Here is a 13,128-nt window from a genome sequence, read left to right as displayed (position 1 = left end):
TTTTAGACACTAGGGGGTCACTGGTCCTATACTTCTCCAAAGGACCAGTTTTCAAATACATTCCTATTTCCAGGGTGAGAAATAAGGCGGTGGCACTGGCCAAATGACCAGTTTAAAAATTGCTTTGACCAAATGTGGATGAGAGGGAAAGTATGACAATGGCCATAGAGCCTGTGTTAAAAAACGCGGACATCAAAGTTTCGCCAATAACTATTTAGTTTACTAGTGACTGATGGAGTTGCAAACTCGCGACTGAAAATAGTTCAGACATTTATGCTCCTTGGTTTAACCATAGCCCACTCGATCATGCGCATCACGACGCAAGCTGCTCGCGCTATAGCTAAATTACCGAGATTTGTTTTAAACGTATCTAGTTTTATGTGCTCTTTTATTGCTTCGATAACCTTACTTAAATCCATATTATACCTTCAAATACCTTTTAAAACATTACCAGCTACTCTGTCCTGACTACAAACACAAATCGAGGAAGTTCTAGCATACACAATAGCAGACGACGGTAACAGCGTAACCGCGAACTAACACAAGACCTATTTTATGGGAGTGGACAGGCCCAATATAGCTACGCCAATAAAACGGTCAACTTCGGCGAAACCCTGATGACTCGCCACTTTTGGCCATATTCATACTTTTCCGCTCATCCACTTTTGATAGTATTGCCAATGGCAGATAACCCCCCCCCCCCCGAAAATAAACCTTACAACTCAACTAAAGAAGAAATTAATGATTTTAACTCCCCATTAAAATTACTATAAACGACAATGTCTGAAATATCATTTCTAAGAATAATTAACTTTTAGTATAACATTTCTTTACTGTTAATAAATTTGCTCTTGTTTTCACGAGTAAAAATGCAGAAGCGACACTAGGAATTTTAGCTTCGCAATGTGGTCGGGTACTTTAATCAACTCTCAACACTTGAACCATTGTGACGTCAGTAATAAGCCCCACCAACATCTCCAGACTCCAGGTATCATCGCTTCACCAGAAGAATTTCTTATGTCGCTTCTATGATTACTTAGATTAATTAGAAACCCACTAGAAATGCTTTATTTTATATATTCAAGTTGAGTTAAAAGGTCACGCATAGAATCACTGTTGCCACAACGGAATAGATAACCAAGTACACAAATCCAATTCACGAGTTCAATTTTAATTTCAAGACTTAATTTTGAAAACGTTCGAGATTGAAAATAAATTTTAATTCTTATATCAAAAATACATCAACGGGAAAAAAATATAAATAATAATAAATCGCGATAGTTAAAATTATATCTGCATCTCTTCGTCGGAGGTATCCTCCTCCTCTATGACGCGCATGCGTGAATTGTTAAATTTCTCCCGTCTTATTTCTTGGGCCAATTGATCCCTGGCCGGATACAGATAGTCCTTGATATTGGCCAAAACGGGAACCAAGAAGACATCCAAGGCGGACCTATTGACGTTCATATCTCTGACCTCTGTCCATTCGTCTAAATTTCCGTCGTACTTTTCAACCAAAGGGACGGTGGTCGTTCCGTTGAATCCTCCAATGACGTAGATGTAATCGTCCATTACCTGGACACCACGAGTTAATGGTCTTTTGGCTTGAGAAAGTTTTGATCTCTTATGAAAGTCGATTAAATTTCTCTAAAGGCCCATTTACACTAGACTAAAATCTTACGTTCGCGTCGGTCGTGTCGTTAACTTCGTTTCGGTCGCGTCGGAACCAGACTAAGAAATAGCACACGTCCACTGGTCCAAAACCAGTTTATTAATTGCTTGGACTAGTTTTTTAATTCAAAAAGTGGGGGTTACTGGTCCTCATGACCAGTTTATTAATTGCAAATCTATATGAGAACAAAGGCTGGGACCACTCCGGAGACCAATTTATTATTTAGGACAATAGGGGGGTCACTGGTCCCAAGGACTAGTTTAAAAATTATCCTTATTTCTAAGTCTGGTCGGAACGTTCCTTTGCCTGTTCAGACAAGAGAGCGGACGACAGTGACGACCAAAAAGTGAGTAGGATATACTCTGATTTTTGAACCAATCAGGAGCTCGTTCAGTTAAGGCGGGAAATTTTAAAAGTGAAAAATACGTTCGCATTGAATTAGGCCTATTTCGAACAAGTATGAACTCCGAAGAGACTACCGCGCTAATTTTGCAAAATAATAATTTGTTAGCGAGTTATTTTTTCATTAGAAGAGCGAAAAATCAATCAAATAGGCAAATTTGGGTGAGAGAAGTCTTCGCGGATAGATTCACAGACGGAGATTTTCATAATCTCATACCAAAACTTCAAATGGCTTTTGAAATTAGGGAAGAGCCTTTATTTTTGGAATATTGCCGGATTAAATTAATATTTCCATTCTCCAGCCACTGACAACAATTTAAAGTTCACTTTCTGCAAAGGCTTAGCTTACCTGGAAAACCCATGTCTTCCGAAATCTTTCTCCAAGCCAAATATTTTATGTTGTTTTTCGTATACACATTTTTCCTAATATCCCATAATTCGGGATACTCACGCGCATTATTGAGATTTTCCGTGTTTTCGTCAGAATACAGGTTGTTTTTGTCCATCTTATTTAAATCCTAAAATTGCCGAATCGCATTCCAATCAGTCTGGGAAATAAGGATATTTTTTAAACTGGTCCAGTGATCCCCTAGCTAGCTACCGAAATAATAAACTGGTCTCCGACTGGTCCCAGCCTTTGTTCTCCTATAGATTTGCAATTAATAAACTGGTCCCGAAGACCAGTAAGCCCCACTTTTTCAATTAAAAAACTAGTCCCAGCAATTAATAAACTGGTTTTGGACCAGAGGAAGTGTGCTATTTCCCAGACTGGTCCAAACTGAGTAGAGCCCTAGAGCGCGTCTGCCGTCTGCTAAAGAAAAGGCGCTAAAAAGAGGTGCTGCCATCTCGACGAAATTGAATTTTTTCAACCTTAAACCCGCGAATATTTTACGTAGTCGTTGACAAGTGTGAACAGTCTAATGAAGCGAACAAAGCGACTTCGCCGACGTGAACGTAAGATTTTAGTCTAGTGTAAATGGGCCTTAATGACTTACGTTGGTCAACGCTTATTTCAAATTAATATAATTTACCAATGGTATTTTAAATACTGTTTGCCACTTGGACAAACATCTAGAGTCAAGATCCGCCTGTTTTATTGACACGCCCATCCAAGTATAGCATAAGTTTGCCACTGGTTACTGAGAGCCTGTCATGAAGTGAGGTAATTGAAACGTCATAGATTCTCGTAAAGCGATGCCTGGTGAGGCGCTTCCAAAGGCTTAGTACAGACTAAATAGGAAGATGGACTGCAAAACCGAGTGTCAATTCTCGCACTAGCTCGAGCTGTAAGTCTCTAGCATTACGAAGCATAGGTACTGTCATACTCATGGAACCCATCTTATAAACTTATGGTATAGTCAACGTTGACCAACTTTGTAATCAACTAAATCCAACCGACTTACAAAAGAAAACTTTCGAAAGGACTAATTCTAGACCAGTAATGACACAGCTTGGACGAACGACTCCATATTCCACAAGTTGCTTACCAGGGGGGAGTGGGTTAAAGGGAGCCAACGGAGGGTATGCTAGCCAGTCTGCCTATTCGTTTCAAATTTCGACGCTGCACTTTTGTGGCGCTGAATCTGCACGTCCAACTTTGTTTCAGTTTTCTGTGGGAGAAGCCTGGTTCTAGGTGGCCATGGGGGGGATACTTTCTATTCACTCCCCTCGTAGCTAGAAGAGGGCTCGGAAATCCGCGGGAGGGAAATGCAAACCCTCCGATAGCTTCCTTTAAACTTGTACAGGGTTCATACGAATTTTCCAAAGTTAATTTCCCTGATATTTCCAGGTTTTCCAGAGTACTTCTGATAAATTTCCAGGTACAATTTTTACATTGGAGGAGTGTTATAATTTCAAATAGGGTTACCAGACTACACCTACATCACCACATCTTTACAACTCTTTGCTACGTTATAATAGACAGGACCAACATACGGAATTCCATACACCAAAAAAATATATTTCTCTCCACTGAGACAACTAACATCGATTTTTTCGTGCACCAAATTACATTATGGGTCCCACTGAAGTGTAATTGTTTCACTTTATTTAATTTCCCTGATTTTTTGGAAAAAAACAAATAATTTTCCCTGATTTTTTAAAGTAATTTTCATTTTCCCTGATATTTCCCTGATTTTTTTCCTCTACACCAATTTCCCTGATATTTCCCTGATTTTTTTCCTCTACACCAATTTCCCTGATATTTCCAGGTTTTCCCTGTTTACCATGTTCGCATGAACCCTGTGTTTATGTCCGTCCGCGGTGAAGCTACCGTCATTGCCGCAATGCTAGCAGCTTGGTCAGCGGGGAGGGTACGCAAGTGGACGCGCGAGCTTTGAATATACCTCAATGCCAAAATTACTCCTCGGCTTAATCATTGAAGAGATTGTTTCCCAAGTGCCATTAACTTCGTTGTAAACCTCTCCGCATTGCAACCAAGATACCCCGTTACATCCGCCGATAACGTAAAGATGACCGCGGTACACTGTACAGGAAACCCCGCTTCTCGCGGAATGCATGGGAAGAATCGTGGTCCAAGTATCGCTTCTCGGATTGTAGTATTCCGCGCTATTCAAACGATCGACTCCGTTGAAGCCACCCACTATGAATATTCTGTTGTTTTAGGTCGAGGCGGACGCGTACGTCACTTCGTTGACAAGACATGGGTTGAACGAAAAACCACTGAGGGTAACGAGTATTTTTTGACAAACCCGTTATTGTAGGAAGGGTAACACCAGATCAATTTTTCAAACCTGATTTTGCGCAGGGTCGTACCTCTCCACGGTATTTTGCCTAGATGAAAATATTGCATATAGTTCCCTGACATTTCCGTGTCCAGTAGCAACCCCTGTATTATAATTCCCAAGAAGACGGCAACTTGATCCATCCTTTGAGCCTAGATTGACCGTTACTGTCCAAATCTAACTCATGCCTTACCAACCCAACCATTACCTAAGACATTACCTGACCTAATATAACCTTCAATATTTTGGAAAAGGTAGCGAGGGGATCAGGTTGCCGTCTTAGCCGCTTGTAAGTATCTCCCTACCGAAAATATGGACTACAGGAAGACATCACGATACGATGGACCTTAAATTTTTGAACCATTCCTCCAAAGTTGGGATCCCTGACCAAGATAACGTCACAAAATTCTTCTTTACTTCTAACATCATTCAAGTTTGTCCATATCCCCCAAAAAATGAGCTTCGGGTTTTTAATATTTGCTTTAACAAATTTTGAATTAACTGCTTTCTAAAACCTAGGACAACGATTCTTACACACGGTAAATAATTTTGAATTTCAAATATTAACGAAAAACACGAGCGCGCGTGAAATAGGCGATTTTAAAGATGACGTTTCACAGGTGCGCGCGCAGAAATTAGGGAGGGAAAAATGCCTTCCATCTCTGCTTTTCCCCCGACTACATATTTTGTATAGGGGACTTTTTGAAAAGGCCTATTCATAAAAACCCCGTGTTCAGTCAGGGTTGTAACCAGGCTGGGAAATAAGGATATTTTTTAAACTAGTCCTTTGGACCAGTGACCCCCTAGTGTCTGAAATCATTTACTGGTCTCCGGACTGGTCCCAGCCTTTGCAATTAATAAACTGGTCCCGAGGACCAGTAACCCCCACTTCTTGAATTAAAAAACTAGTCCAAGCAATTAATAAACTGGTTTTGGACCAGAGGAAGTGTGCTATTTCCCAGACTGGTGACCATACACTACTGCCTAATACGACTACTGACAACTAGTACTGGCTATGGTCTAGACTGTCAAGTTACAAGAAACTCATTCTAGAGTATAGACGCTAGACAAGATCAATAGTCAATAGACTACAAAATTTTTGTGGGGAAGTTGTAGCCAAAGAGTACTAACTACCTAGGAGTAGAATTGGTTGAAAATGTGTTGAGCTAGAAAAATTCTAATAAGGAACCCCGAATTTATAAACTGGTCCCACCGTCTATTTTTTCCAAAACCCATAATTAATAAAGTTGTCCCTGGGACCACTGATCCCAATTTTTGGAATAAATAAACTGGTCCGAGGCCTATTGAGGCTCAGTCTGTTGTGAGGGACCTCGGGGTTATGTTGGCTGGTGGAATGCTGGGGGATACCCATAGTAGGGTGGCGGCGGCCCGTGGCTCCCGTGCTCTTTACATTCTAAAGCGCTCCTTTTCGCATTTTAGCGTCAGGTCATTTGGCGTCCTGTATAGAACTTACATCAGCCCTCATCTTGACTACTGTTCAAGCATATGGTCTCCCCACCTCGTCAGGGACATTGAGAATGTTGAGCGGGTCCAGCGCAGGGCCACAAAACTTGTTTCTGGCCTACGAACTCTGCCCTATCCGGAGCGCCTCAGACGGCTGGGCCTTATGTCCCTAGCTGATAGGCGGCTGCGTCAAGATTTGGTGGAAACCTTCAAATTGGTCCATGGCCACTACGACGTGGATGCCACCGCGTTTTTTACCGTTCGCTGGACTGGGAGGAGGGCGCCCACTCTTTCCAAGTTCCGCTGTACGTCCCTGCCTCGGCGTGTCTTTTTCACGCAACGGGTTATTAACTCGTGGAATGGTCTTCCTAGTGAGGTGAAGAGGGACTCGTCCGTCCATGCGTTCAAGGCTCGGTTGGACAAATTCGTGCATTGAGTCGCGTCATTGCTTTTTTTGTGTTTTGTTTTCTTGTTTTATTTTGTTCTGTTTTTTTTTATGGTTTTTGTTTTGTTTTTAAATTTAATTTGGTTTTTTTTTTATTATTATTTCATTTGTTTAACCCATTTGCTCCGTTCTAATTTATTATTATTATTATTATTTGTTTGTACCTGAGTCGGGCCACAATAAGCCTCAGGCTTTCTTTTTTACCCGTCAATAAACTTTATTATTATTATTAATTAATAAGCTGGTTTTGGACTTGTAAACCTGTCTTATTTCCTACCCTGCTCAAAGGTACATTGATCATAATTCCTTATTTCCCACCCTGCCCCGAACTCGTTGTAAAGTCGTCTGCTTGATTAAAATTGACGTCTCTTGGGATTTTATAGTTTCAAACGGATTTAAAACAATTTTAATTGTTTTAATAATTTAATCAATATTAGTTTAATGGCGGAAGATGTGCTGTTTGGTCTCCTGCATATTGAATTAACAACTTCTTTTAGTTTAGCCAACAATGATAAGGTAATTATATAACTTTTATCAATTTGGCCAAGGCTTAACATTTTAAAATGTTAAAAATGGGTGTTCATTAATATTTTTTTGTAAAATTAGGAAGTTACGGTGTCTAAACTGGAACATATGGGGTTTTGTACCGGTTACCGATTCGTTGAAAGGTAGTTAATTAGATATTATCTGAATTTTAGTAGTTTAAACTATAAATGTGGTCGTTTTTTATATTACGTCAGATTAACAAAAGACTGGCCTCGGTTCAAAGACGAACTTGACACTGTCAAATTTCTCTGCAAGGAATTCTGGTCCGCAGTGTTTAAGAAACAAATTGATAATTTAAGAACAAATCATCAAGTTAGTGTTAATTAACATAATTAAATCCAACAAAACATAATTGAAAAATGTATTTTTACTAGGGGGTTTACGTTTTGCAAGACAACGCGTTCAGATTTTTAAGCGCTATTTCTAACGGAACGCAGTATTTAGAAGTGGCGTCCAAAGTAAGATATTCTTGTGTTTTGTGACAATCTTGCTAATACTAATAGGTTTTACTTTCAAATTTCAAGCATATGGCTTTTACTTGCGGATTAATCAGAGGTGCGCTCGCTAATTTGGGGATTATGTGTGTCGTTACTGGACAAACTGAGAAATTGCCAGTCTGTAAGATACTTTTTATTCTTATTGACCAGAAAAATATGGGGGAAAAACTTGGAAAACTCAGGGGAAAATCTGGTGAAAAACCTGGAAAAGTTGGTGAAATGTATGGGGAAAACTCAGGGAAGACTCAGGGAAATGTATGGCGAAAACTCAGGGAAATGTATGGCAAAAACTCAGGGAAATGTATGGGGAAAACTCAGGGAAATGTATGGGGAAAACTCAGGGAAATGTATGGGGAAAACTCAGGGAAATGTATGGGGAAAACTCAGGGAAATGTATGGGGAAAACTCAGGGAAATGTATGGGGAAAACTCAGGGAAATGTATGGGGAAAACTCAGGGAAATGTATGGCGAAAACTCAGGGAAATGTATGGGGAAAACTCAGGGAAATGTATGGCGAAAACTCAGGGAAATGTATGGGGAAAACTCAGGGAAATGTATGGGGAAAACTCAGGGAAATGTACGGGGAAAACTCAGGGAAATGTATGGCGAAAACTCAGGGAAATGTATGGCGAAAACTCAGGGAAATGTATGGCGAAAACTCAGGGAAATGTATGGCGAAAACTCAGGGAAATGTATGGGGAAAACTCAGGGAAATGTATGGCGAAAACTCAGGGAAATGTATGGGGAAAACTCAGGGAAATGTATGGCGAAAACTCAGGGAAATGTACGGGGAAAACTCAGGGAAATGTACGGGGAAAACTCAGGGAAATGTACGGGGAAAACTCAGGGAAATGTATGGCGAAAACTCAGGGAAATGTATGGGGAAAACTCAGGGAAATGTATGGGGAAAACTCAGGGAAATGTATGGGGAAAACTCAGGGAAATGTATGGGGAAAACTCAGGGAAATGTATGGCGAAAACTCAGGGAAATGTATGGGGAAAACTCAGGGAAATGTATGGCGAAAACTCAGGGAAATGTATGGCGAAAACTCAGGGAAATGTATGGGGAAAACTCAGGGAAATGTATGGGGAAAACTCAGGGAAATGTATGGCGAAAACTCAGGGAAATGTATGGGGAAAACTCAGGGAAATGTATGGGGAAAACTCAGGGAAATGTATGGGGAAAACTCAGGGAAATGTATGGGGAAAACTCAGGGAAATGTATGGGGAAAACTCAGGGAAATGTATGGCGAAAACTCAGGGAAATGTATGGGGAAAACTCAGGGAAATGTATGGGGAAAACTCAGGGAAATGTATGGCGAAAACTCAGGGAAATGTATGGCGAAAACTCAGGGAAATGTATGGGGAAAACTCAGGGAAATGTATGGTGAAAACTCAGGGAAATGTATGGGGAAAACTCAGGGAAATGTATGGGGAAAACTCAGGGAAATGTACGGGGAAAACTCAGGGAAATGTATGGCGAAAACTCAGGGAAATGTATGGCGAAAACTCAGGGAAATGTATGGCGAAAACTCAGGGAAATGTATGGCGAAAACTCAGGGAAATGTATGGGGAAAACTCAGGGAAATGTATGGCGAAAACTCAGGGAAATGTATGGGGAAAACTCAGGGAAATGTATGGCGAAAACTCAGGGAAATGTACGGGGAAAACTCAGGGAAATGTACGGGGAAAACTCAGGGAAATGTACGGGGAAAACTCAGGGAAATGTATGGCGAAAACTCAGGGAAATGTATGGGGAAAACTCAGGGAAATGTATGGGGAAAACTCAGGGAAATGTATGGGGAAAACTCAGGGAAATGTATGGGGAAAACTCAGGGAAATGTATGGCGAAAACTCAGGGAAATGTATGGGGAAAACTCAGGGAAATGTATGGCGAAAACTCAGGGAAATGTATGGCGAAAACTCAGGGAAATGTATGGGGAAAACTCAGGGAAATGTATGGGGAAAACTCAGGGAAATGTATGGCGAAAACTCAGGGAAATGTATGGCGAAAACTCAGGGAAATGTATGGGGAAAACTCAGGGAAATGTATGGGGAAAACTCAGGGAAATGTATGGGGAAAACTCAGGGAAATGTATGGGGAAAACTCAGGGAAATGTATGGGGAAAACTCAGGGAAATGTATGGCGAAAACTCAGGGAAATGTATGGGGAAAACTCAGGGAAATGTATGGGGAAAACTCAGGGAAATGTACGGGGAAAACTCAGGGAAATGTATGGCGAAAACTCAGGGAAATGTATGGCGAAAACTCAGGGAAATGTATGGCGAAAACTCAGGGAAATGTATGGCGAAAACTCAGGGAAATGTATGGGGAAAACTCAGGGAAATGTATGGCGAAAACTCAGGGAAATGTATGGGGAAAACTCAGGGAAATGTATGGGGAAAACTCAGGGAAATGTACGGGGAAAACTCAGGGAAATGTATGGCGAAAACTCAGGGAAATGTATGGCGAAAACTCAGGGAAATGTATGGCGAAAACTCAGGGAAATGTATGGCGAAAACTCAGGGAAATGTATGGGGAAAACTCAGGGAAATGTATGGCGAAAACTCAGGGAAATGTATGGCGAAAACTCAGGGAAATGTATGGGGAAAACTCAGGGAAATGTATGGCGAAAACTCAGGGAAATGTACGGGGAAAACTCAGGGAAATGTACGGGGAAAACTCAGGGAAATGTACGGGGAAAACTCAGGGAAATGTATGGCGAAAACTCAGGGAAATGTATGGCGAAAACTCAGGGAAATGTATGGCGAAAACTCAGGGAAATGTATGGGGAAAACTCAGGGAAATGTTTTGGAAAAAAACCTGGGATATGTATGGCAAAATATATGGAAAAAACCTGGAAAGGTCCGGGAAATATATGAGAAAAAACCTGGTAAATTCAGGGAAATATATGGGAAAAAACCAGGGAAACTCATGGGATAAAAAACCCGGGAAAATTCTGGAAAGGTCAGGGAAATATATGGGATAAACCTGGAAAGTTTAGGGAAATATATGGGATAAACCTGGAAAGCTCAGGGAAATATATGGGAAAAAAACTTTGAAGCTCAGGGAAACAGATGGGAAAAAACCTAAAAAGCTCAGGGAAACAGATGGGAAACAACCTAAAAAGCTCAGGGAAACAGATGGGAAATACCCTAAAAAGCTCAGGGAAATACCCTGAAAAGCTCAGGGAAATATATGGGGAAAAAGCGGAGGGAAATATATGGGGAAAAATCTAAAGAGCTCAGGGAAATATATGGGAAAAAATCTAAAAAGCTCAGGGAAATATATGGGAAAAAAACCTTCGAAGCTCAGGGAAACAGATGGAAAAAACCTAAAAAGCTCAGGGATATATATGGGAAAAAACCTGGATATAAACTAATGATAGCAATTTTTTTTACATTTTTGTAGGTTTATTTCAAATCCAGGCGCAACACATCGTTTAAAAAAATGAAATGTTCTTTTTGTACATTCTTTTACTGAAGAATGTAAAAATGACATGATTGTGTAAATAATTATTTAAAATAATTAAGATGTAAATTATCTTCTAAAATATTAGCAACTTTATTATTCATTTGAATATTTTATTTTTCCATATAATTCAATATAAAAAGTACGATAAACATTAGTCAGACTCCTCCTCCGTCTCTGTACTACTTTCGTCATCAGATTCGCTCTCTTGGAGAGCCATGTTTCGATTCATGTTACAACACAAGTCATCATCATCGTCGGAATCGGGGAAGATTTTATCTTCGTTCTTTTCCATACTTTTCGCCTCTTCAAACCTTTTAGGCCTAAAATAATATGATACTCCCTTATTTTTCAATGTATCTTCAGGGGCCCAATCAAATTAGGAGAATTTTTGCAGGAAAAATAGGGTTTTATAGGGAAATTTTTTTTTTCAGAAAATTATATGATTTTTTAGGACCTTTTCAGAAAATTATAGGATTTTATAGGACCTTTTTTTCAGAAAATTATAGAACCTTTTTCTATACTAATGGGATTTAATTGGACCTTTTTCTATATTTATAGGATTTTTTTTAGACCTTTTCTAAATTTATAGGATTTTATTGGACCATTTCTAAATTATAGGATATATTTGGACTCTTTTTCCAAAAGTATAGGATATATTTGGACTCTTTTTCCAAAATTATAGGATTTATTGGGACTCTTTTTCTAAATTTATAGGATTTATTGGGACTCTTTTCCAAATTTATAGGATTTATTGGGACTCTTTTCCAAATTTATAGGATTTATTGGGACTCTTTTCCAAAATTATAGCATTTTCTAGAACTTTTTCCAAAATTATAGGATTTTCTAGGACTTTTTTCCAAAATTATAGGATTTTCTAGGACTCTTTTCCAAGATTATAGGATTTATTTGGACTCTTTTTCCAAAATTATAGGATTTTCTAGGACTCTTTTTCCAAAATTATAGGATTTTCTAGATTCTAGGACTCTTTTTCCAAAATTATAGGATTTTCTAGGACTCTTTTCCAAAATTATAGGATTTATTGGGACTCTTTTTCCAAAATAAGATTTTATAGGACTATTCACTTCAAAATTAAGAGATTTTATAAAACATTTAAGGTTCTATGGGTCTACCAAAAACATTTAAGGTTCTAAGGGTCTACCACAATTGTACGATCTTTTTCTAAAATTATAGGATTTAATAGGACCTCATATCCAAAATCATATGGGTTTTTTTCTCCGTGGTTTCTTACCATTTCCCTTCGCTTTTAATATACTTTATTTGGTCCTTATATAAAATAATTGTTATTTCAGCTTTAACTTTGTCTCCTTCTTCAATTGAGTCCAAAATAACGTAATCTCCTAAACATCATCATCATTACAAATTATAGCTTAGATAAAATAAATTTATCGTTTGATTAACAAGCCCCAAATTACCTCGTTTAATCCAAACATTTTTTCTGAATTTTGTTGGCATGCTCGCTAAAAATACTTCGCCATTTTCTGTTTCAACTTGGTGCAGATTATTTCCTTTCCCAGCTAGTACCTGACGAAAGTAAGTAAATAAATAAAAATATTTAACCTATTTATTGCTCATTTTGGCCTATTTTCTAAGCAGCAAAAAAAAGAAAAAAAAACCACAGCATTTTGGGCCAAGGCTTAATATTACCACTGCGATTTGTTGGTTTTCTTCCGGTAAAACGTAGTTATCCAACACTTCTTTAACTACGTGCTTCTTTTTCGTCGTTTTAGACATAATTATTCAATAATTTAAACTAATTTATCTCGTTACCGATTTACAATTATTCTATTTGAAGTTAGGGAAATAATTTTCGCGCACACGTTTCTCATTTTAGTTTACTATTAAATATTTTGGGCTTATTTACAG

General features: G+C 39.0%; 3 protein-coding genes across 3 annotated transcripts; 1 reads left to right on the top strand and 2 right to left on the bottom strand.

The window, feature by feature from the left end:
- Nucleotides 1-1,207: 1,207 nt before the first annotated feature.
- Nucleotides 1,208-4,738, bottom strand: LOC149629090 (uncharacterized). The gene is given in 3 exon segments (XM_089851700.1): nt 1,208-1,575; nt 4,420-4,716; nt 4,718-4,738. Coding segments are annotated over 3 exon segments (606 nt in total). The 3' UTR covers nt 1,208-1,287.
- Nucleotides 4,739-7,053: 2,315 nt separating this feature from the next.
- Trs33 (trafficking protein particle complex subunit Trs33) lies at nt 7,054-11,344 on the top strand. The gene is made up of 6 exons (XM_089851474.1): nt 7,054-7,243; nt 7,334-7,395; nt 7,468-7,585; nt 7,648-7,731; nt 7,798-7,891; nt 11,182-11,344. Exons 1-6 carry the CDS (start codon nt 7,169-7,171, stop codon nt 11,214-11,216), a joined length of 468 nt encoding a protein of 155 aa, XP_089707600.1. The 5' UTR covers nt 7,054-7,168; the 3' UTR covers nt 11,217-11,344.
- Nucleotides 11,311-13,120, bottom strand: LOC149629088 (putative RNA-binding protein EIF1AD). Its single transcript, XM_089851473.1, has 4 exons — nt 12,910-13,120; nt 12,678-12,786; nt 12,494-12,602; nt 11,311-11,564 (listed from the first exon to the last, which is right to left on the bottom strand). The coding sequence occupies exons 1-4, from the start codon at nt 12,994-12,996 to the stop codon at nt 11,396-11,398; spliced, it is 474 nt and encodes a 157-aa protein (XP_089707599.1). The 5' UTR covers nt 12,997-13,120; the 3' UTR covers nt 11,311-11,395.
- Nucleotides 13,121-13,128: the final 8 nt, after the last annotated feature.

Source organism: Phalangium opilio, unplaced genomic scaffold (genome assembly GCF_054372755.1).
Source record: "Phalangium opilio isolate 3A_F unplaced genomic scaffold, DU_Popi_V2 ptg000105l_1, whole genome shotgun sequence".
Taxonomy (NCBI): Eukaryota; Metazoa; Arthropoda; class Arachnida; order Opiliones; family Phalangiidae; genus Phalangium; species Phalangium opilio.
The sequence above is the reverse complement of the archived record's forward strand: the minus strand, read 5'-3'. Positions and strand labels throughout refer to the sequence as shown.

Coding starts and splice junctions, on each gene's coding strand:
- LOC149629088 (XM_089851473.1), bottom strand. CDS start 12,996: ATGTCTAAAACGACGAAAAAGAAGCACGTAGTTAAAGAAGTGTTGGAT. Junction 12,603..12,677: donor AAATGTTTGGATTAAACGAG/GTAATTTGGGGC, acceptor GATGATGTTTAG/GAGATTACGTTATTTTGGAC. Junction 11,565..12,493: donor ATTAAAAGCGAAGGGAAATG/GTAAGAAACCAC, acceptor ATATTATTTTAG/GCCTAAAAGGTTTGAAGAGG.
- Trs33 (XM_089851474.1), top strand. CDS start 7,169: ATGGCGGAAGATGTGCTGTTTGGTCTCCTGCATATTGAATTAACAACT. Junction 7,244..7,333: donor GTTTAGCCAACAATGATAAG/GTAATTATATAA, acceptor TTGTAAAATTAG/GAAGTTACGGTGTCTAAACT. Junction 7,892..11,181: donor AACTGAGAAATTGCCAGTCT/GTAAGATACTTT, acceptor ACATTTTTGTAG/GTTTATTTCAAATCCAGGCG.